Source organism: Saccopteryx leptura, unplaced genomic scaffold, assembly GCF_036850995.1.
Source record: "Saccopteryx leptura isolate mSacLep1 unplaced genomic scaffold, mSacLep1_pri_phased_curated manual_scaffold_53, whole genome shotgun sequence".
NCBI classification, from domain to species: domain Eukaryota; kingdom Metazoa; phylum Chordata; class Mammalia; order Chiroptera; family Emballonuridae; genus Saccopteryx; species Saccopteryx leptura.
Window position 1 is genome coordinate 38,801 of NW_027095735.1, and position 24,442 is coordinate 63,242.

The window sequence follows — 24,442 nt, forward strand, 5'->3', positions numbered from 1 at the left end:
AATCAGCCCTGAGAAACTGTGCCACTGCATATTTGTTGAGTTCCAGAAAGCAAAAGCTCAGCAGATAAAACCAGAAAGCTTCAAAAGCCTTTTTCCCAACCATACCACCCCCAATCCTGCATGTCTACTGATTCCTTCATGATCAAGGACACAAGAAGAGTCAGAGTCTCAGAGTTTATCAATCATAAAGGATGTCTGGTTCTTGAAGGAATTCTTCAAAGAACAATCCTGCATACTTGCATTCAAGTAACCCCAGCCCAGTCTCTTGTTATGGTTAACACACTCTGAGATCTCTTGTCTCCAAATAACCCCTGCTCTGACGTTAACTATCATTCATATTTGTCTAGGGTCTTTCCCTTCAGTTGTTCATTGATTGCTTGTTGCTTCTCGTATATACCTTGACCAGGCAAGCCCAGGGTCTTGATCTGACAACCTTAGCATTCCAGGTTGATGCTTTATCCTCTGCACCACCACAGGCTAGGCAGCATTTACTGTTTTTTTTTTTGTTTTGTTTTTTGTATTTTTCTGAAGTTGGAAATGGGGAGGCAGTCAGACAGACTCCCGCATGTGCCCACCTGGGATCCACTTGGCATGCCCACCAGGGGGTGATACTCTGCCCATCTGGGGCATTGGTCTGTTGTGACCAGAGCCATTCTAGCGCCTGAGGCAGAGGCCATGGAGTCATCCTCAGCGTCCGGGCCAACTTTGCTCCAATGGGAGGGGAAGAGAGAGACAGAGAGGAAGGAGAGGGGGAAGGGTAGAGAAGCAGATGGGTGCTTCTCCTGTGTGCCCTGGCTGAGAATTGAACCTGGGATTTTTATACATCTAAGGTGACCAACTTTTTTACAATGAAAAGGAGGACAAAAATATATGGAAGAAAATAATATCGTAAATAAAAGAAACATTGTATTCATTGCAACAATAATATACTATAATATGATAAATGTATAATAAAAACTTGTGATATTTTATATTGTAATTATGCTTACATGCCTATTAATTTTTAATAATAATTGTAAGAAAAAAATACCCATTTAGATACAAATACGTCACATCACACACAATGGATCAACTCTGTATTGATCGAATATGGACATTTACAGATTAGTCTTCCAATATCAAAAAGGAGGACATGTAGGAGGACACTTTTTGAGGGAGGATGTAATTTACAAAAAAAGTACTGTCCTCCCTAAAGGAGGACGATTGGTCACCTTAATATATCAGGCTGATGCTCTAGCACTGAGCCACGCGGCCAGGGCTTGATTGATTCTTGTATGTGCCCAGACTGGAAATCAAACCACCAACTTTGATACATCAGGATGATGCTCCATCCAGCTGATCTATGAGGTCAGGGCCAAATATCACTTTTTTTTTTTTTTTTTTTTTTTTGGTAGAGAGAGAGAAGGGAGAGAGATGAGAAGCATCAACTCATAGTTGTGGCACTTAGGTGTTCACTGATTGCTTCTCATACGTACCTTGACCCAGGAGCTTCAGCTGAGCCAGTGACCCCTTGCTCAAAACAGTGACCTTGGGTTCAAGCTAGTGACCCTGAGCTTTAAGCCAGCGACCATAGGATCAAGCTGGATGATCCTGCACTCAATCTGGTGACCTTGCGGTTTTGACCCTGGTCCACCACTAATCAAGCATGCATATATATATAATTTTATATAGAGAAGATGGGGTTGGGAGAGAGGAGGGAGTGATCAGTATAGTGTTTCACTTTAATTTTTCATTACTTGCCTGTTGTTATCGTATGTACTTTCACTGGGCCAGCCCAGAGATTCAAACCGGTGACCTCAGCATTACAGGTCAATGCTCTATCCGCTGTGTCACCACAGGTCAGGCACAACTTTCCCCCTCCCACATATCACAATTTTGAGTGTCCTGTGTCTGTCTTGCCCAGAATGGTCCAGAAAAATTCAGTTCTGTTAAAGGGTTTGCCGAGCAGGTGTTCCTAGAGAGAGGGAGAGAGAGAGAGAGAGAGAGAGAGAGAGAGAGAGAGAGAGAAAGGAGAGAAAGAAAGAGAGAAAACAGATCACATGTTTATCCAGAGATGGGGTGATGGGGTGATGAGGAACCGAGCAGAGATTGCATATCTGGGTACAACACAGACAATGGAACTCTAGCCCCTGCCCCACCTCCAGCCAGAACGGGACTCTTACCTGGGCACAGATCCTGGTGAGGGGGCCAGACAAGCAGGTGGACTTCGTGCCTGGGACCTTAAACCTCACAACGGCCTGCCTCTGAGAGCCCACGGATTCAAGGCAGCAGTGTTGGAAGCAGGGCCAGAAGGGGCAGCTGGGGCCACAGAGGCGGATCTGGTCCAAGGCCAGGATGGTCCCCTCGTCACAGCACTGCTCCAAGGGACTGTAGATCTGGTCTCCACACCTGGGTGCTGGCTGGCACATCCACAGTCCAGTGTCTGGAGGAGCCAGAGCGGAGTGGGCTCCAAGGCCTTTGGGAGCTCGTCTCCCACCCACTGTGCCACCTGCAATTCCTTCTGAATATGAGCACAGCAGTCTGAGAATGAAGACAGCAGCTGAGAAGCAGAAGGGGAATGAGAATAATGATGGAGAGTAGCTTCCTGGTCACTACCTGGGGCCCAGGTTGATGTCAATAAACTTCTTTCATTGTTGGTGACAGCTCAGAGTGCATTTTGAGACTGACTTTGGTGTCTACGGCCATACTACCCTGAACACGCCCGATCTCGTCTGATCTCGGAAGCTAAGCAGGGTCAGGCCTGGTTAGTACCTGGATGGGAGACTGACTTTGGGAGGGCTTTTGGAAGAGTTAAGATTCTGAAATTTTCAGGTTGGGGGAGAGAGTGCATGCAGTCAGAGATGTCACAGGGGTGGTTTTGGGGTGGGAATCCAATAATAGAATAGGGAAGAGAATTTAGTTTGAGGTTCAGAGATACGATAGGGGTGATAACACATAAGCTAGACTTGGGGCTGGAATGTCCTTACTTGAGATTCTGGGCTTCATGGTCCTTGATGACCCTCCAGAGTAGCTGATAGCAGAGCAGCAGAAGACCAGGTCTGGGACCGTATGCTGTGACTTATATATCTCATGTACGTACTCACGTCACACTACAGAGGGCAGGGCTTCCAGAAAGGGAGGGGCATGATGAGTCATAGTTACTTATGCTAAAAATCAGATAAAAAATTTAATAAAGTGTTCCCACACTAGTTCAAAGCCTCAGGGTAAATACTATTTTGGAACCTTTCCAAATTGTGGCAAGTCTTTCTGTGAACACTGCCAAGGGGAAAATCTTGATAAAGATCTCTGGCACATCACCCACCCACCAAATGTTGGCTCGTCCTAGACTTCCCATCCTTCTTTACCCTGGAAGTTGCAAGGGTCCCTCTCCTCCCACACACAATCCGCCTCCACACCTGCACTGTCTACCATTCTCCAAAGTTGTTGAGGGGAAGTTATGAACTTGTAGTGCGAGCTAGAAGAAGAGCAGGAGCCATAGAAACCCTGCTAGAGAGAATGAAAAAGGAGCAGATAGAGGTAGGATAGACCCCTGGGGTTCATAAAACTGACTGAAAGAGCACCTTGTAGACCGCCTTGTCCGAAGGAAGGCTGCATCCATGTTTCTCACTATTATTTTATTGTTACCATCGCTGTTATTGTCACGAGGTAACAAGTGGGATATTAACAGATGGGCCCCCCTGTTCTCTGCTGGCTTCCTCCCATGTCACAGTGAGGGTATTGGGAAGGTGAAGGAGAGATAAGGCAGAGCCTTTAAGACCTTGTGAAGCTCATGGTTAGTGAGGGACTCCTTCCTCTTCCCTTTAAGTGTGTGTTATACTTCAGTGTGAGTGGTGGTGCATGCATGTATAATAGTCCTCCTTTCCTAATGAGGCAGGTGTCTGTGTGGGTTGACATTTGTGTCAGTAGGTTTCCATAAAGTATCCTCTTGCCCATGCACCTCACAGGAGTCCCACCTGTGGACACCACACAGCTGCTGGAATCACAGACCTGAAGGAACTATGTTCCTGTTTCCTGAATTAATTAGCTTGCCACTTCATTCTTATTTCTCAACCTACAAGCAAGGACTTCCTGATTAAAATAGAAAGCCCTCAATAAACAGTCCAACTATGAGACAAAATCATACAGGGTATTACTAGAAGAATTCATATCTTTAAAATTAAATTGCCTACATAGAATTGTCATGGAAGCTACTGTCAAGCCAGAGGCAGGGCTGATAGATTCAGGCAGTCAGTCACAAGACAATGAGCCCCTTTTAGAGCCAGACAGTTTATTACTTACATGGACAGCGAAAGTAAGGCTAGCCAGAGATGTCAGCTGTCTGTGTCCCTTTCATAAGGTGACACTCAAACAAAGGGGTTCAATTGACTGCAACAAGAATGACAGGACACCCTGTTGCTGAGTAGAGAACACCATGATGTCTTTGAGCAGTTTATGGCCTGTATATCAGCCCCGCAGGGTGAGGGAGAAAGTCTCGTGTCCCTTCATCCTTGAGAGGCGGCAAGCAGAAACGTTACCAGGACAGCGTCCCTGAGAGAGAAGCTGTGAGAACAGCTCTTCACTAACCTTCTGACTGTTCTGTCCAGGGCGGATTAGAGTGTCCTGCCAAAGTTAAGGGTAGCTGCACCTAAACCTTGCTTACGTGTCCCGGTGGACACATGAAAGTACCTGGGAACTGAAGCCATCCTCCTAAACCTCCCTAAAAACAAAACAATACAAAACAAAACAAAAACTCCTGGACTAATCATTGAAATTGGAAGGTTGTGGGATACAAAATTAAATCACAAAAAATTATGTTTCTATACACTAGCATTAACAATGGGAGGTCGACATTTATAAACCTGTACCATTTACTCCCCCCTTGAAATGTTTAAAAATGAGTCTAATAGACATGTACGTGATGTGCACGATGAGACTACAAATAACAAGTGCAAGAAATCAAAAAGGAATTGAATACATGAGGAGATATTTATATCATGATATGGAAGATGCAGTATAAATATAGTCAAGATATTAATTTTTCTTGAATCAATGTAAAGATTTAACACAATAGCAATCAAGATCCCAGGAGAAAATTCTGGAAATACAGGCAAGCTAACTTTAAATATTTTTTTTGTGTTTTTTTAACTTTTTATTTATTGGTTTTAGTGAGAGAGGAAGGGGGGAGAGAGAGACAGGAACATTAATCTGTTCCTATATGAGCCCTGACCAGGGATTGAAGCAGCACCCTCTGTGCTTCAGGATGATGCTCTAACCAACTGAGCTATTAGGCCAGAGCTAAATATATATATATAGCAAAGCAACTACAATACCCAAAACAATTTTGGAAAGAAAAAAATGTTGAAGGACTTGCTACCTAATTTTTAAGAATTACAATAAAGCCACAGTAATGAAGACAGTGTACCATTGGCAAATGAACGGACATAGATCAGGAGAACAATACAGGCTAGAAAGAGACCCACACAAATATGGTCATCTGGTTTTGGACAATGATGCAAAAGCAATTCAATGGGGGAAGTAGTAGATTCAGAATTAAGTATCTCCCAAGGGGAAAAAGAGCCTACAACTAAACCTCACATTTTATATAAAATTTAACTCAAAATGGATCTAAATGTAAAATCTAAAACTGTAAGTCTTCTAGAAGGAAGCAATGGATAAAATTTTAGTGGCCTGGTGACAAGACATCAGAAATACAATCCTTAATGAAAAACATTGATAAATTGCATTTTGTCAAAATTTAAAACTTTTGGGGAAAATATTTGCACATCACATACCTTATATAAAACTTGTATCATGAGTGTGCAAGTATATGAAAAGTAGATAATCAGGATGTGCAAGAACACGAGAAGCTTCTGAAAATATACAGTAAGAAAACAAAGAATGAGAACAGACGGTAAAGCACTTTACAAAGAGGATGTACAGACAGCAAACACATGAAATCATGTTCAAAATCATTAGCCTTTAGCCTGGCCTGTGGTGGCACAGTGGATAAAGCGTCGACCTGGAAATGCTGAGTTCGCCGGTTCAAAACCCTGGGCTTGCCTGGTCAAGGCACATATGGGAGTTGATGCTTCCAGCTCCTCCCCCCCTTCTCTCTCTCTGTCTCTTCTCTCTCTGTCTCTCCCTCTCCTCTCTAAAAAAAAATGAATAAAAAAAAATCATTAGCCTTTAGTTACCTGCAAACTAAGACCACAAGTGTTGGAGGAAAGCCAAACCACTGAATGATTTTCTCTTCCCATCCTGAGGAAGTGAAGTCGAGGCCAAGCACCCATGACTGAAAGCAGGGACGTCCAGGGAAGGCCCAAGGGCGTGGGTGTTTAGCCTAACTGGAGCTTTCTGCAGGTCAGGAATCAGACAGCAGATGATGTTATGTCTCAGAAAGGACAAAAGAAATCTAATCAGTTTTGCAAAACTAAATAATAAAATTGTACATTATATTCTTTCTGCTTGTTAGTTTCTTACACAAGATAACATAATTCTGCCTAATAAATTGGATAACTGACCTCAAGGCACCTCAATCCTGGAGAGATTGGGGTCCTCCACTTGCAGTATTGCTGTTGCTGCCTCATTCCTTTGTGGCTCCTCTTCATGAGACCCTGAACATTAACAACACACAAGGAAATACTACCTCACATCTATTAGAATGGTTAAAATTAGCAAAATATGGACAATACTAAATGTTGACAAAGATGCTGAGAAACTGGAGCTGTCATACACTACTGGTGAAAATGCAAAATGTGTCCTGGAAAACAGTTTGGCAGTCTCTTATAAAATTAAAGATTCATTTACCATATGACTCAGCACTCACACTTTTGGGCATTTATCCCAGAAAAACAAAACCTTATGGTTCACATAAAAACTATATGAATGTTTATAGCTGTTTTATTTGTAATAGCCCTAAACATGAAACAACCCAAATGTCCATAAACAAGTGAGTTGATAGACAAGGGAAAAGAATATACAATAAAGTAAATACAGTTTCTTTAATAAATGGTATTGGAGTCTGACCTGTGGTGGTGCAGTGGATAAGGCATTGACCTGGAATGCTGAAGTCACTGGTTTGAATCCCTGGGCTTGCCTGGTCAAGGCACCTATGGGAGTTTATGCTTCCTGCTCCCCCCTTCTCTCTCTCTCTCTTTCTCTTCTCTCTCTAAAAATGAATTAATAAAAAAAATCTAAAAATATGTTTAATAAATGATGTTGGAAAAATTGGACAGTTACATGAAAAAAAAAAAAAAAAAAAAGGAACTATACCACTAACTTACACCATTCACAAAAAATAAACTCAAAATGGATAAAACACCTAAATGTGAGTTGCAAAACCATAATATTCCTAGAAGAAAATATTGGAAATAGACTCTCAGACATCTCTCATAGAAATAGTTCTGCCAATTTATCTCCTCAGGTAAGTGTAATAAAAGACAAAATAAAGAAATGGGACTACATCAAACTAAAAGCCTTTTGCATGACAAAAGACACCATTAACAAAATAAAAAGACAACCCACTGTATGCAAGAACATATTCACCAAGATGTCTGATAAGTGATTAATAACCAAAATTTATAAGGAACTTATAAAACTTAACACCAGGGAGACAAACAATCCAATTAAAATATGGGCAAAGGACCTAAAATAGACACTTCTCCAAAGAAGACATAGAGATGGCCTATAGGCAGATGGAAATATGCTCAATGTCACTAACCATTAGAGAAATGCAAATTAAAACCACAATGAGATATCACCTCACACCTGCCAGAATGGATTTCATTAACAAATTAATAAACAACAAGTGCTGGTCAAGTGTGGAAAAAGGGAACCCTCCTGCACTGCTGGTGGGAACGCAGACTTGCGGAGCCACTGTGGAAAAGAGTATGGAGATTCCTCAAAACATTAAAAATGAAACTGCCTTATTACCCACCTATCCCTCTTCTAGGAATATATTCTAAGAATCCAAAAATACTAATTCAAAAGAAGATATGCACTGCCATGTTTATCACAGCATTATTTATAATAGTGAAGATCTGAAAACAACCCAAGTGTCCCTCAGTGGACGAGTGGGTAAAAAAAAGCAGTGGTACATATATATACACAATGGAATACTACATGTTCATGAAAAAGAAGGAGATCTTACCTTTTGCAATAGCATGGATAGACCTGGAGATTATTATGCTAAGTGAAATAACTCAGCTAGAGATGACAAATACCATATGATCTCAGTTATATGTGGAATCTGATGAACACAATAAACTGAGGAACAAAATATAAAGAGAAGCAGGGTCACAGGGAACAGATGGACAGCTGTCAGAGGGAAAGAGGAAGAGGGAATGGGATCAGATAAGGTGAAGGGATTAGCCTGAAACCACTTATACATAACACATATATACAGACAACAAGATAGCAATAGACAGAGAAAGGGGGAGCAAAGGTAGGTGGAGGCTAGCATGGAGGGAGAAATAGGGCCGGGAAGAGATGTTCATGGGCAAGGGAGCCCGATGAGGGCTGTACATGGTGTTATACTGAGTGGGACATTTGAAACCCTGTCAACACAATAAAATAAAGGAAAAAAAGTGTTGAAATGTACAAGCATATGAAAATTTGAGGTTTGTCAGGAGTTCCAGCTGGAGGATGGTGCATCTTATGGCAGCTATTCCTCTGACTGGATTGTGTCTTGTGCTTGTTTGAAACTGGTGAGCATTATGTCTCATCTTTCTTACACCTCCCCAAGGGGCTACCCCTGCATGGATCCCACTGGTGCATCTGTTGGTACCTGTAAGGTATTTTCACCATTGAAGAGGAAGGAAAGGCATATTTACCAAGTGTGGATAAGCCAAAGCTTTATGTAGTACAGCGCTTCTCGTACGAGGTTCTCTGGTTTGTGAGACGGGCCAGAGAAGTCGCACTGCCTCCCCTGTTTGGGGGTAATTTATAGTGTCGTTAGGGTGGTCGAGTTGATATGACATGGTGAAATTTCATTGGCTGACAGACAGTTGTTCTTTTTCAAAGGACTCCTGGGAAGTTTCTTTTGGCATGCATGGGTGTGGGGGGTTCCAGCCAATGTTCCCGGGCCTGGTTCCCCACGTGACCTTCCCCCATTGCTAACTGACCTCACATTCCGACCTTTTATGTTAGATAGGGGTGCCACTATTCATCTGGCTACTTCCTGCTGGTTAGGGGCATCATGGGAAAGGGAGGTCAGAAGGTGGTGGCTCTGAGGGGAGTCACGTATATGGGTGTAGGAGCATCTGGTTGACTGTGACTCGAGAAACTTTGTGGATGCGGTCCCATAAGAATTTTAAAAAGAGGAGCAAATATGAGTAATATGCTGATAATTAGAAGAGGATTTAGGATAGGGGCAGCCCAGGTGAGGATGGGTGGCTGCCACCAGGAGTTAAGCAGGTTGTAGGAAGAGAGATCCTTGTGCAGTTTCTCTTGTAGATGGTTGAGGGCATTGATGTATTCTTCCATCATGCCAGTTTCATTGAAGAGCATTGCTCCCTGCTTTAACTCACTCTGGTGGCAGGTTCCTGGTGGGAGGGACAGGAGCAATAAGAGGATCTGCTGGGCCCAACCTTTTGGTGAGCTGGAGACAGGTAGGGCAGAGTGGTTCCGATGCCAGCAGTCCTGTATAGGGGCAAGTTTGAGGCGAGAGACATGGTACCAAGGCGTTTGCCCTAGGAGCTTGGCTGTAGTAGGAGTAGTCAATATTACTGAATGGGGTCCCGTCCACCCCCATAATCGAGACTTTTGAGGGAACTAGAGGTCCAGAGTGTGACAGCAAAACAGAGAAGGTAGCCCTGTGTCTACAAGAAATGAGATGGACTTACTTGCTATCTGCAGTATTACCTGGGGCTCGGTGAGGGTGATGAGGGTCTTCAAGTCCGGGCCGCATCAGTCGTCCACGAGGCTTAGGAGTTCAAGCGATGGGCCTGCCTGGCTGGCTTGGCCTCCCATTTAGGTGGCTTGTCCTCCACGTACAGGTGCGAGGAAAAGCCTGTTGCCCAAAAGGGGCAATTGCTCTTCCAGTGATTGGGCTGCTTGCAGTCAGGGTGGGGTTTAGTGGGCGGCCATGGGCAGGGGCACTGCCAGGACCAGTGACCCTCCTTGCCACACTTAAAGCAAGATCCTGGTGGCGTTCCTCTTTGCGGCCCAGACTTGAGTTGGGGACCCCCTGTGCCTTGTCCCTGTTGCTCTGCTGGCCTCAGGGCTGCCATAAGAGCCTGGGTTTAGAGAGTTACCTTTTGCTGCATGTGGGCTGGTGAGCAGCCTTGACCTTTTCCTCCCAACCATTAAAAACTTTACATGCCGTGTTCATCAGGTCTCAGATAGGGGTTTAGGGGCTGAGAATAAGAGGAGGGGGGCTCCTGGGGAGCCTGGCACCCAGATTTAGCCAGAAACACTGGAGCCAGAGGCAGGACAGGGCCAGACCTTCCTGCAAGAAGACTGGGGCTGGGCCATGGGCTCAGGAATGCTGCAAACCCATGTGAGGGCCAATGGCTGGTGGAGGAGGGGCTTAAGAACACAGTGGAGAAGGGAAGGGCTCCTGGCCGGCAGGGGAGGGGGCTTCCTGGAGGGAAGAGACCTGAGCAAAAGAGGTCCACAGAGGGACTAGAGAGGGGTCCCGAGAGAGGGGTGCCCCTGGGGGTCTGGTAGAGAGTTGGGGGTCGGTGAAGGAGGAAAGATCAGGAGTGGAGGGTTTAGCTGAGGTTTCTCTGGCCAAAAAGGGCCTGTGCCATAGAACAGGCAGCACAGAGATTAGGATGAAAGCGCAAATACTAGAAGTCCTGAATGTAATGGATTTCCAACCATTTCCCAGTTTTTTTGATGATAGTTAAATTGGTGAGGATGTTAAAATTGAAAGTCCCTTCAGAAGGCCACCTGGTTTGATTATTCAGTGGGTATAGTGGCCTGGCCACATTGGAGAAAAAGATCAGTTTCTTCTTCTTTAGGGAGGGAGAGATTCTGGATAAGGCACTCCAGGAGTGTTTCTGAGTCAGGTTTAGATTCCTGTGCCCCCCATGGCTGCCCTCAGCTGTCAGAGTGATCAGAGATGAGAATTGGTGTCCCACAACTCAAGCTTTCATCACCAGACCATTAGGTAGAGTGGGAGTGACCAGGACGTCTCCATGGACACACACACACTCAGAACGAATAAGAGGTCCCTGACTCAGCTGCGATTATGGACAGGGAGTCTCGGCAGAAAGAACTGAGGGGAGGCTGGAGGCAGGGGACTTACTGCACCATGTGCCGAAGTGGGTGGAAAGTTGGAGATCCTGGTTCTTCCTCAGAAGGGAAGGGGAGAGGAGCGGTCCTTGCAGACTTCAAACTCCTCCCAGGTTTCGGCACTAAATGTAAGGTATTTTCCCCACCAAGGAAGAAGAAAGGGCGTATTTACCAACTGTGGATAACCAAAAGCTTTATTTAGTACAGCGCTTCTTGTACGAGGTTCTATGGTCCAGGAGACAGGGGCCAGAGAAGTCGTGCTGCCTCCCCTGTTTGGGGGTAATTTATAGCGTCATTAGGGTGGTCGGGTTGATGTGATGTGGTGAAATTTCATTGACAGACAGTCAATGAACTGATAGAAGAACTGACAGACAGTCATTCTTTTAAAAAATTTTTTTTATTTTTCTGAAGTTGGAAACGGGGAGGCTGTCAGACAGACTCCCGCATGTACCCGACCGGGATCCAACTGGCATGCCCACCAGGGAGCGATGCTCTGCCCATCTGGGGCGTTGCTCTGTTGCAACCAGAGCCATTCTAGCGCCTGAGGCAGAGGCCACAGAGCCATCCTCAGTGCCAGGGCCAACCTTGCTCCAGTGGAGCCCTGGCTGCGGGAGGGGAAGAGAGAGACAGAGAGGAAGGAGAGGGGGAGGAGTGGAGAAGCAGATGGGTGCTTCTCCTGTGTGCCCTGGCTGGGAATTGAACCCGGGACTCCTGCACGCCAGGCCGACACTCCACCACTGAGCCAACTGGCCAGAGTTTGACAGTCGTTCTTTTTCAAAGGGCTCCTGGGAAGTTTCTTTTGGTGTGCATAAGTGTGGGCAGTTACAGCCAAAGTTCCCAGGCCTGGTTCCCCACGTGACCTTCCCCCATTGCCAACCGACCTCACAGAGCTTGGTGACACTAATTAGTCAGATCCAATTTAGAGAACATCGTTATTAACTGAAATGCATTTCATTTGTATTAATTTTTATGACTGTGTTCCAGGAAAGTGAATCAACAGAGAACAGACACTCAGATAACTGTATAAGAGGATGTAAAGCCAGTAGCCATGGCCACCATCACAGCCGCCTGGCCCATGCAGGTTCGCATTTGATTTGGACAGTTGGTAATTGTAAAGCCAGAGGCCAGGGCCACCATCAGAGCAGCCCGGCCCATGCAGGTTCGCATTGGATTCGGAGAGTCGGTAAAGAAACAACAGAGCCACAAACTGGTGGGCCATAGTCTTTAATTCTAGCTTGCACCCGGCGGGCAAGTAAAAACACACACTGGGCTCCAAAACCCACTCACATTCAGTGCTCACAAAGCCACTGACTTATCCGAGTTTCCTAGAATCAAAGGTTTCTAGCTCACCAGACTTATTCACCTCAGTTCCCCATCTCCTTCCTTCTCCAGCATCAAACTGCACAAACTGGCCTCTCACTCAACACTCCGCCATCTTGGCTGCTTCTCCTGGCCTACTCCATGTGGCCTCTCTCTGCTCTCTGCTCTGCTCTCTCATGCTAGTCATCCCAGGAACCAAGAGAGCAAACTCTCGTTCTGCCCCCATTTTATAGTGTAGATTCAAAACCTTTAATCCAATATACAAAATAGGGAAGTCTCTAATACAAAGTCACTTCTCTGAGGCATGATTGGATTGTACCGCTCCACATCAAAAAGGGTGGGAAAGGCTTAATCCCAAAACCAAGCCCCAGGCTACAATGATCCTGCCTGCCCCCCAACACACATTAATATCACCTGGGCAACGGCCTCCACATGGGCAGCGTTATCTTTTACAAAGTGAGCATAATACATTTTATCTGCCCAACAGTAATGAGACAACGGAGCCAAGAACTGGTGGACCATCATCTTTATCCTAGCTTGCACCCAGTGGGCAAGTAAAAACACACACTGGGCTCCAAAATCCACTCATTCAGTGCTCACAAAGCTACTGACTCATTCGAGTTTTCCTAGCATCAAAAGTATGTATCTCACCAGTCTCATTCACCTCTGTTCCCCATCTCCTTCTCTTTGCACAAATACTGCACAAACTGGCTTCTCCCTCAGCATTCCACCATCTTGGCTGCTTCTCTTCTCCATGTGGCCTTTTTCTGCTTTCCTTTCTCTGCTCTCTCCTCTAATGCTAATCTCAGAACCAAGAGAGAGAGCAAGCTCTGGTCTATCCCACTTTATAATGTAGAAATCAAAACCTTTAATCCAATATACAGATAAGGAAGTTTCTGATACAAAGTCACTTATCTGAGGCATAATGGGATTCCTCATGAGAGTGTACCACCCCACATCATGCAATCAGTCAAGGGTGTGGGGAAAAGCTTAGTCTTAAAACTAAGCCTTAGGCTATAAGGATCCTGCCTGCTTACAACCTGTCCCTCACATCCAATGCAAACTATAAGCAAGCAAACATATATATCATATTTACAAACTTATTTGACCAACAGAGGAAAAGAGAATTTTTATTAAAAAAAGCCAGAGGAGCATGTGGGGCTAGTGCCTCCAAAGACACATGCTCTGCAAAATTAGATTTCTTACATCTTATATAACCTTTTCAACCTTTTTTTTTCCATGGCACAAACACACACTAATTACTAAGGTCAGTGCCCCTGACTAAATACAACCATTTTTATTTCATGGCACAAATAAATTAGTTACTAAAGAAGAAGAGGTCAGGGCCCCTTTTTCTTTAGTAATTAGTTTATGAGTGTGTGAGAAACAAAGGTTGAAAATCACTGCTACAGAACACAAGTTCACATACATGAATCTTGTGATTCCTTTGTCTTAAGCAGGGGTCCCCAAACTTTTTACACAGGGGGCCAGTTCACTGTCCCTCAGACCATTGGAGGGCCGGACTATAAAAAAAACTATGAACAAATCCCTATGCACACAGCACATATCTTATTTTAAAGGAAAAAAAAAACCAAAACGGGAACAAATACAATATTTAAAATAAAGAACAAGTAAATTTAAATAAACAAACTGACCAGTATTTCAATGGGGACTATGGGCCTGCTTTTGGCTAATGAGATGGTCAATGTCCGGTTCCATATTTGTCACTGCTAGCCATAACAAGTGATATGACGCACTTCCGGAGCTGTGACGCATGGGTCCCGCGTCACTGGAAGTAGTACTGTACGTGAGCAATGCTGCGCTTTGCTCCTCTCACAGGACCTCTCACGTGAGTGACATCCTGTGCTCCTCCTACTGACCACCAATGAAAGAGGTGCCCCTTCCGGAAGTGTGGTGGGGGCCAGATAAATGGCCTCAGGGGGCCTTAGTTTGGAGACCCCTGGTCTAGAGATACACACATCAATCACATAATTTCAGGATGGGAGGGGGTTTGGGTGATATCAGAGGATAAGTGTTTGTAAATTGCCCATTAAGGTCTCAGCAACTGAAAGAAAGGGGAGAGGAAGGGGCTTCTCAGATCTCCCTCCCCCCCCTGCATTTCTTACTTGTTTATCTTCTTCCTCACAGGTGTGGGGAAGGGGGGTAGGTTCAGATATCTCCTTCCTCAAAACTTTCTAGTATGAAAACCTCTCCATTTGCAATATAATAGCCTTTCCTAAGCAGGAATGCGATGGGTCATCTTGAGCTGGTGTTGCCTAGTTCTCATTGTAAATCACAAACAAGTATAAAAATCATATTTACAAAATCTCTCTGAACGCTTGGCCTAAATCATAAAATGCCCTTGAAGCCTCTTAGTTGGGGGGGGGGGGGTGTTTCTTATCTCACTCTGCATGTTTTTTGTTTGTTTGTTTTTCCTTTTCTTTTTAAGGTGGCAATCTGTATTAGTTTCCTCTGGCTGCTGTGGCTTATTTCCACCAGCTCACTTCCTTAGAACAACACACACTAACTATCTCACAGTCCTGCAGGCAGAAGTCTTGGGATCACTTTCACCAGACTGAAGTCCAGGTGTCCGTAGGGCCAGTTCCTTCTGGAGGCTCTGGGGAAGAATTTGTGTCCTTGGCTCCCCCAGCTTCTACACTGCATTCCTTGATTTCCTCCATCTTCAAAGCAGCAGCTTAGTATCTTCATGATAGATACATGAATTTACCAGAACTTCCAACTGCCCTTTTGTTGTCCCACCTGGCTACCTGACCTCACCCTTACTTACTGGATAATCGCCCTTGAGGCAGAAGAGTTCCAGAAAGCTGATCAACCACTTCAAGAAGGAGTGTTCCAGGAAGCCAAACCCATAAAACCATAAAAGGGAACATATCAGAATTTATGACTCAGTACCCCCTCAGGTTCTCCCAAGTCCTATAAAATTTGACCCCCTAGTCTGTACTGGTGTCCTCCCTGAAGAAGTGCCCGGCAGTGTTCCTTTCTTCCTTTCAATAAAGCCTGTTACTCTGGACTTTTTGGACTCCCATGGATTCCAACACTTCAGATCTCTCTCTCCATATTTGTAAAAGGAAAAGGTAATGCGTTTCTGCTATCACACCATGTTGTTCTTACTTTAGGTGCCTATAGTCAATATGTTGTTAAATGTTGACATCTGAGTATAGTAACTATTTTCAACTCTTTATATCAAATGGCAACCCTTGATGGACTGTTAGACTTCTAAAGAGTGTTTTTGGTGATATTTGAGCACAATCACTTGAGATCGTTAAATGAGGTACAAATGAATCATTATTTTTTCCCAATTAAAATAGTAGAATCCAATTTTCTATGTTCTAAAACATGTATCCAACATGTCTCCAGAATGGACTCAATTTGGATCATGAGGAATATGCCTGAATCCCCAGTGTCCATGGTGTCTATGAATGTGTTACTTTACTCGATACTTATATGTCCCAGCATGGGGAGTGGTGTGATCTCATTGTATCTGAAGAAGACAATAAAGCACTGAGAGTTTAAGTCATGTGACAAAGTCCCACAGCTTGTAAGTGGTGGAGTCAGATCCCTGAAGTCATGAGAGGGTGTGGGAGACTCCAAGCTGGCAAAGCCCTCACAGTTTAAGGCTTAAACTAAAGGCTAAGCTCTTTCCCTACACCTCCATATTGGCTGTGAAGCTGAGTATTTATACTCGTCCCATCCCCCCACCCCCACCTCACTTGTTTGATTAAGTTGCTAGAGGCAATTTAAGGTTTTATATATACATATACATACATACATACATATATATATATATATTGATTTTCAGAGAGAGAGAGAGAGAGAGAGAGAGAGAGAGAAGGGGGAGGAGCAGGAAGCATCAACTCCCATATGTGCCTTGACCAGGCAAGCCCAAGGTTTCGAACCAGCAACCTCAGTGTTCCAGGTGGACGCTTTATCCCTCTGCGCCACCACAGGTTAGGCTGCTAGAGGCAATTTACATGCCCTTCCTCTCACCTTTTGTTTGTTCTGATGTTGGTTGATTTCAGTTATGTAGGGTAGAGGGTTTTCTGCACTTGGGACAATTCTTGGGTTGCCTTGGAGATGTGTGATTTTGTATGGAGACTTCCTTATTTGCATATGGCTCTGCACTATATAATAAAGCAGATGGGGGTGGGGAGGCTTTGCTCTGCTCTCGCAAGTTACCTGTGTTGCAAAGAGACCTCCTGATCCCATCTTTTTTCTCTCTGAGTTTATTTCTTCATTTCGCACCATTCTCACTCAGGATCTGGACAATTACTAGCCAGGCTGGTCCGTGGCAAGAGGGAATTACTCAAAACTATAAACCTGACCAGGTAGTGGTGCAGTGGATAAAGTGTTGGACTGGGATGCGGAGGACCCAGGTTTGAGACCCCAAGGTCGCCAGCTTTGAGCGCGGGCTCATCTGGTTTGAGCAAGGCTCACCAGCTTGAGCCCAAGGTCACTGGCTCGAGCAAGGGGTCACTCGGTCTGCTGTAGCCCCCTGGTCAAGGCACATATGAGAAATCAATCAATGGACAACTAAGGAACCGCAGCGAAGAATTGATGTTTCTTATCTCTCTCCCTTCCTGTCTGTCTGTCCCTATCTGTCCCTTTCTCTGACTCTGCAAAACAACAACAACAAAACAACAACAACAACAAAACTACGGAGGCACCACAGCTAGAAACTGGTAACAGGATAGGGCTCAGGAGTGCAAGTGGGGATGGAGGTTGAAGAGGGCAGGGAGACTTTTATTTAAAAAATGTGCTGGAAGTTATACCCTATATATGCATGTCTTTGAAATTTTTTGTTTTATTTTATATTTTGAAAGAGGCAGGAAGAGAGAGAAAGACTGTAACATCAAGGTGATCCTTTATGTCCTCTGACCAGAGACTTCCAATTGGCAACCTTTGCACTCCGGGACGAGGCTCCAACCAACAGAGCTATCCAGCCAAGGCTTAATTTTTCTTGATTTTTACAAAGACAGAGAAAGGAAGGGAGAGAGAGGGGAGGGTGAAGGAAGCATTTGTTGTTCTACTCAGTTCTGTACTCTTTTTGGTTGCTTCCAGTGAATGCCCTGACTGAGGATCGACCAGCACCCTTTGGGACAAAGCTTTTAACTGACTGAGCTAATGGGCCAGGGCCTGTCTTTGAAATTTTAAAAAGAATCAAGGTTGGTCAAATGAGGGAAGTCACCACCCGGCATTATAGGCACTATGACAGAAATCAGCAGGAGAGCTGTGGGGACAGATAGAATGATACTTATTCTGTATCACGGTGAGAGTGGCAGCAGGATGGAAGGTGGGCAGAGGAGCTGCCTGAGCTGAGTGCTGACGCAGGAAGGTTTCAGGTGAAGGGGGAGGGGGCTGCAGGCAGAGCTGTGCAGGAGCGGGGCTGGGGAGCCCGTGTGGGGACGTGCAGGAGAGACAGTGCTGGGCTGGGGGATGGAGGCCAATGCTGCTGCAGGGGGTGCAGAGTGGGGAGCAGGGCAGGTCCTGTGACCTTGCTGGATAGGCTGGGAAGCTGGGGTTTCATCCTGGAGGCAGTGGAGAGTCACCCAACAATATTGAGCCATAAAATTCCAAACCAGGTCACATTCTTGTGACACTGAAGTATTTGCCCTCACACTCAGGACTGTCACAGTCATCACTGCAGCAAGGCAGTCACCTCCCTGGATCACAAATATGTCCTCTATTTTCTCAATTACTTACTGTTTCTGTATTTGTCAGTGTTGGTAACAGTTTCCACTGGTCCTTTGCATTTTAGCATTTTAGCGTGTCTTCAGTGAAGCACTGTTTTCTCTTCCAGATTATTTTCAAAGATGTTTGTACAGTGAATAATAGCATTGGAAGATCAAGAGAATGTCTCCAACCAGAGCACAGAATAGATTTGTTTAGTGTCCTATGCAATAATGACAAGATCTTCCTTGAGGACAAGACCAGGCAGGGCTATTGCCCATTATGAAAAACTCAGATGTCCTAACTTTGGGGTTTATCTCCTCTGATAAAATCCAATGTGTGTGCTGGTATCCGTCCTGTGGGAAGCAGGGCTCCAGGGACAGGTGCAAATGTTGACACTCTGGTTACTCTGTTGCTGACAGTAGGAACCTGTCCTTTGTCTCTGAACCACAAGCCCTGTGTCCTCTGAGAGAAGCCATAAAACTATGGCAGGGTACAGTGGTTTAATATCTCAGTCCCTTCAGTTACTTACTGTTTAAGTATATCTTCATTTATTCCCTGCCTTTATTTGTTCCTTGTTTCCCAAAGGACTTTTGCATGCACCACATGGCTCTTCTTGCCACAGTGAGAGAAAGACAAACTGACATGTTAGTGATTTTGCTTTACTTAAAAAATTTATACAGTGTGTCCGTAAAGTCATGGTGCACTTTTGACCGGTCACAGGAAAGCAACAAAAGACAATAGAAATGTGAAATCTGCACCAAATAAAAGGAAAACCCTCCCAGTTTCTGTAGGATGATGTGGCAGCATGTGCAGATGATGACGTAACACCGTGTATACAGTGGAGCAGCCCATGGCCATGCCAGTCGAGATGTGGATGGTACAGAGGAAAGTTCAGTGTGTTCTGTGGTTCGCTAAATTCGAATCCGTGACCAAAGTGGAACGTGAATATTGGCGTGTTTATAATAAAGCGCCACCACATAGGAATAACATTACTCGGTGAGATAAGCAGTTGATGGAAACCGGCAGTTTGGTGGAGAAACCCCGTTCTGGTAGGCCATCAGTCAGTGACGAGTCTGTAGAGGCTATACGGGATAGTTACCTAAGGAGCCCTAAAAACCTGTGCGTGAGCCCACATCGAACTGCACTGAATAGTATGAAACTGGGAGAGTTTTTCTTTTATTTGGTGCAGATTTCACATTTCTATTGTCTTTTGTTGCTTTCCTGTGACCGGTCAAAAGTGCACCATGACTTTACAGACACAGTGTATTGAGTACTTTTTAAAATCCTTGTTATTGAATTTATTTGGGTGACACTGGTTAACAAGATTATACAGGTCTCAGGTGCCCAATTGTAAACCACACCATCCATACACTTGTGTGTTCACCACCTCAAGTCAAGTCTTCACCCTTCACCATTTATCCCCCTATAACCTCCTTCTCCCTCACCCCAGTACCTTTTATTGAGATGTAATTTGTGCACTCAGAAGTTTACCACTTTAAAATATATGAATCAATGATGTTTTAGCCGACTACATTTTAAAATCCTAAAGGACATAATCAAACTCTTTAGGACTGTGGTCTGGATGGAGGCAATACTGCTCAGTGATTGGAAGAGGCCCAGGTGATGCTTGTACACACTGGGTTTCATTACAGGGAAGAACCACAGAGCTGGGAAATCTGAAGCTTCATTTTAATTTTATTGCCTCAGTCACTGAGAGACTCTTTGAATTTTCCTCTGAAGGCATCTTGCCTAGACTTAACACTAGAACTTTCTACAGTGACAGACATGCTCTATATCCACACTGTTCAATGTGGTAGCCACCAGCCACATGTGGCTATTGTGGATAAAAAAGGGGTGATGTAATAAATCATAAATTTCTAACTGAGCAGGTCATAGTGAGCAGTACCATCCCAGGCCTATGAGTTCTTTAGAGAAAGGTTTCTAAGCCAACCCTGTTCATTGTTCTTGTGCATCTGGGTTAACATATCCTTGAGATGCAGGAAGTAATTACTGAGTCATCCAGTCTCTGCTTTGCATTCTTTTTAAAAATTTATTTATTTATTTATTTTTAGAGAGAGAGAGAGAGAGAAATAGAGAGTGAAAGTGGGGGAGAAGAGCAGGAAGCATCAACTCCCATATGTGTCCTGGCCAGGCAAATACAGAGTTTTGAACTGGAGACCAGCAACCTTCAGAATTCGAGGTCGACACTTTATCCACTGCACCACCACAGGCCAGACTCTGCTTTGCAATCTACCACCTCCATGCAATCCTTCTTACATTCACTCGCTAATATCTGAAACTGCAAAAAACGGTACTTCTCCAGAGGACTTGAAATCTTGCTTCCCAGCATAAGTTGTCACTTTGGCTCAAATAAACTCTTATAAATTTTTCTAAAAAAAAGTTTTTTACAGGTTTAGACATTTCTCACATCGACACTAGGGAACACTTGAAATGTGGTTTGTAGAACTGAGACACTGAACTTTTAATTTTGTTTAAATTTAATTAACTTAAATAGCAATGTGTGTCCAGTGGCTACCATATTGGGCACCATGCTTCTAAAAAGAGACAGTGCTGCTGCTTCTGGAGAGGCCCTCAGATTCCTGACCGGGACCCAAGGCTCTCCAAGTCCCCTCACCTTGTTAGAAGTGGAACTAAGCAAGACTTATGGAGACAAAATACCTCGGCAAGGCAACTTTAATAACTTCTACAGAAGGGCTTGCTGCCAGCAGTGAAAGTCGGCCAGCAAGTGCTTGGGCAGGGGGTTTGGGTTCTGTTTTTATCCCTAATGTGGGCCCTAGGCTGGGTCTTGCCTCATTGGCTGGGGTGGTGACCAAACAACCTTACTCTTTCCCGATTGGCTAATTTAAATGGCTGCATGAAGAGGGAGGGAGAGATGGGGATATCATTAACCCCCGAATGAGGGGGTTAGAGAATGGTCGGAAAAAAACTGGATGACCAGATAAAGGGGGTTGGGGGAATGGTAAACAGTTGTTTTCCCTTCAACCTGAAAAACATTATGGAGCTACAGCCATAGTCACCAAGTCCTGCGAGAGCTCTGGGTTCCAGGACTCACTGTTGGTTCTGACCACTCTGGCTCTTTCCAGGTTTATTGTTTCCAAGCTGCGGCTAAACTTGTCCCAGGTAATTCAAGCATGACGTGCACTTGGCTCAGACCCCACAACCTCAAAAGGGCTCACTGGTTTCCTTTGCTTAAGAGGTGCCTTCTACCATCACAGAGAGAGCTGACCAATGGGCCAGGTCCATCCTACAACTGGGCACTTGTCCCAGCACCATCCAACTCCCCCCTGCAGGGCACCATCAAGCCAGAATTTTGTAAGCCCTTTAAACAACCCCAAACTTTACAGGTTATTTCTGTACTAATCACATCAATTTTAAAATGTGCGTAGTTAAAATAAATAAAAATTTTGATAACTTATTTGGCCATTCTTCACTTTTCAACATGCAGCATCCTCAGAAAGGAAAAGAGGTGTTGGGTGCAGCTCTCAAGGCAAACAGATTCAGGTTCCTACTCGTGTCTGCGTGAACTAGACCAAATTGCTGTGCACTATGAGCCTATCCCTGGTTGGCAAACTGTGGCTCGCGAGCCACATGCGGCTCTTGGCCCCTTGAGTGTGGCTCTTCCACAAAATACCATGTGCGGGCGCTACCTCGATAAGGAATGGACCTACCTATATAGTTTAAGTTTAAAAAATTTGGCTCTCAAAAGAAATTTCAATCGTTGTACTGTTGATATTTGGCTCTGTTGACTAATGAGACTGCCAACCAAGATCTCCTTCCCTGCACAGTGACTGACCTTCAGACAGCTGAGACTACCTTCTGTTATGGGCTGTTTGGGGCCTTAATTAGTGTGGTTCTGGGCATTGGTCTCAGTCAGAGGGGAGCTCCACTAATGGGGTTGATCCTTGGACAAGCTGACACAAGCCTTCTTCTGTGTAGTCCCTGGGACAGACCTGTCTGATGAGAGGGGATTGTGTGTGATAAAAGTGATAGCGGGGTATGAGTGCTCTGGCAATTTTACTGAACACAGTGGTGTAATTAAACCAGATTATCCTGATGGACATGCAAATACCAGCTGCCACTCAATGGCCCAATGTGCCACCCTGTTACTTCACACTTAACTTCAGGGAATAACCACCCCCAATCTCAGGATCTGATATGATAAATATGTGGAAAGCTTGGTTTCTCCCTCCATTGGGGCACGCTATACTTGCAATATTGGGGTCATCAAAGCTGGTAGAATCTTTGGTGCTCAATCATCTCTGTTAAACACACAGAGAAATGGGAATAAAGATGCAGATGATGGACACATCGTGCCAGAGCCCCAGGGCAAGGGGAGAGGTGCTATTTTAGAATGCTTATCAGATTGTGTTTTCCAAAGGTGAGCACGGTATTACTACACCACATTCCCATCTGTGGCGTGACCCTGCCACTCCCCCGTCAACAGATGGAATCTGACTCCCCTCCCTTTGATCTGGTTCACCCCTAATGACTTATTTCCCCCCAAAATGTGGCGAAGTGGTTCTGTATGACTTCCCAGGCTGGGTTTGAAAGATCACATTGTGCTCATCTTCCTCCCATGGAGCATGCCCCTTGAGATGCTGCCCCTTGAGATGCTCCCACTCAGGCCCTCCCTCCCCCACCAGTTGGCAAGTATCCAAGGCTCACACAGAGACTGTGTCTCAGTGTTCTGGTTGAGTCCTGGCTGCACTGAACATTTGAGTCATCTTATCCCAGGTGCCAGACATCTGCACAGTAAGCCCCCAGAGGATTCCAGCCCCAGCCATGGGGTCACCCAGCTTTTATGCCTTCCCAGCTGAGGCCCAGAGATAACAGAGTAGAGACACACCTCTTCCTCTTTGCCCTGTCCAAACCCCTAACCCACAGAATCCTGGAAAACAGTGAAGTGGTTGTTCTTGCCACTACATTTTTGGTGGTTTCTTATGAATCAACATGTCACTAGAACAGAAACAGGTATGTGGCCATGAGGAGCTGCTACAACAAAGAGACATAAACTGGCTTGGGACTGGGTGGTGGACAGACACTGGAGGATCCTAGAGGAGAAAGTTTGTGAAATCTAGACGGCCATCACATAGATTCTCGGTGCAAGCTGGGAGGATGGGGGAAAGTGTTATGGAATCGGGAATAAAAGTAATTCATTATACACTTGCAGATATTTCCCAACACTGATACTTTTAGGACCATTAAAGTAGTAAATATACCTACTAAACTCATGGATTTTTGGCTAGAGGATTTCTGGACAGAAAATGGTATGTGTTTTATCAGAACAGTGAGATAAGAAACGTCTTGCCACAGAATCAATTAGCTAAATTAAGAAATAAAGCAGTCTTTTAATTAACTGGCTGCATGGACCACATGGAGACCTAAGTCATTCAGATCAATGCAGTGAGGGACACAGTTTGGGGCTGGTTTTTAAATTTTTATTTTTGTTAAATTTTTTAAAAAATATATTCATTTGTTAGAGGAGAGAGAGTGAGAGAGTGAGGGGTGGGGCAGGATCAGGAAGCATCAACTCCCATATGTGCTTTGACCAGACAAATGCAGGGTTTTGAACTGGTGACCTCAGTGTTTCAGGTCGATGCTTTACCCACTGCGCCACCACAGGTCAGGCTGGGGCTGACTTTTAAAGGGAAAATTGCACACTGACTGAGGAATGAGGAAGAGAAGAAGCACAGCAGTAAAACAAAGCAGTGAAACAAGCTTTCTTACAATGTTTATCTATAGCAGGGGTCGGGAACCTTTTTGGCTGAGAGAGCCATGAACGCCACATATTTTAAAATGTAATTCTGTGAGAGCCATACAACGACCAGTGTACGTTACACATTATCCAATAAAATTTTGGTATTGTCCCGGAGGACAGCTGTGATTGGCTCTAGCCACCCGCAACCATGAACATGAGCGGTTGGAAATGAATGGATTGTAATACATGAGAATGTTTTATATTTTTAACATTATTTTTTTATTAAAGATTTGTCTGTGAACCAGATGCAGCCATCAAAAGAGCCACATCTGGCTTGCGAGCCATAGGTTCCTGACCCCTGATCTATAGGGTTAATTCAAGGAGAAACATTCTGAGAACACCTGCTACTTCCCAAAGCTAGCCCAAGGCCACAGTCTAGGAAACTAGCCTCAAGGCCAAGAATAGGGAATCTTTTCAGAAAAAACGAGTTCTGCT

The 24,442-nt window shown here is 44.7% G+C and overlaps 1 protein-coding gene across 1 annotated transcript in view; it reads right to left on the bottom strand.

The window, feature by feature from the left end:
- Window positions 1-1,867: 1,867 nt before the first annotated feature.
- Window positions 1,868-24,442, bottom strand: part of LOC136387044 (insulin growth factor-like family member 4) — an 89,885-nt gene continuing 67,310 nt past the window's right edge. The window contains exons 3-5 of the mRNA XM_066358108.1: window positions 2,489-2,539; window positions 2,163-2,422; window positions 1,868-1,954 (exon numbers count right to left, since the gene is read on the bottom strand). Of these exons, the coding sequence (XP_066214205.1) occupies window positions 1,868-1,954; window positions 2,163-2,422; window positions 2,489-2,539 (398 nt within the window). The remainder of the gene's footprint in view (window positions 1,955-2,162; window positions 2,423-2,488; window positions 2,540-24,442) is intronic.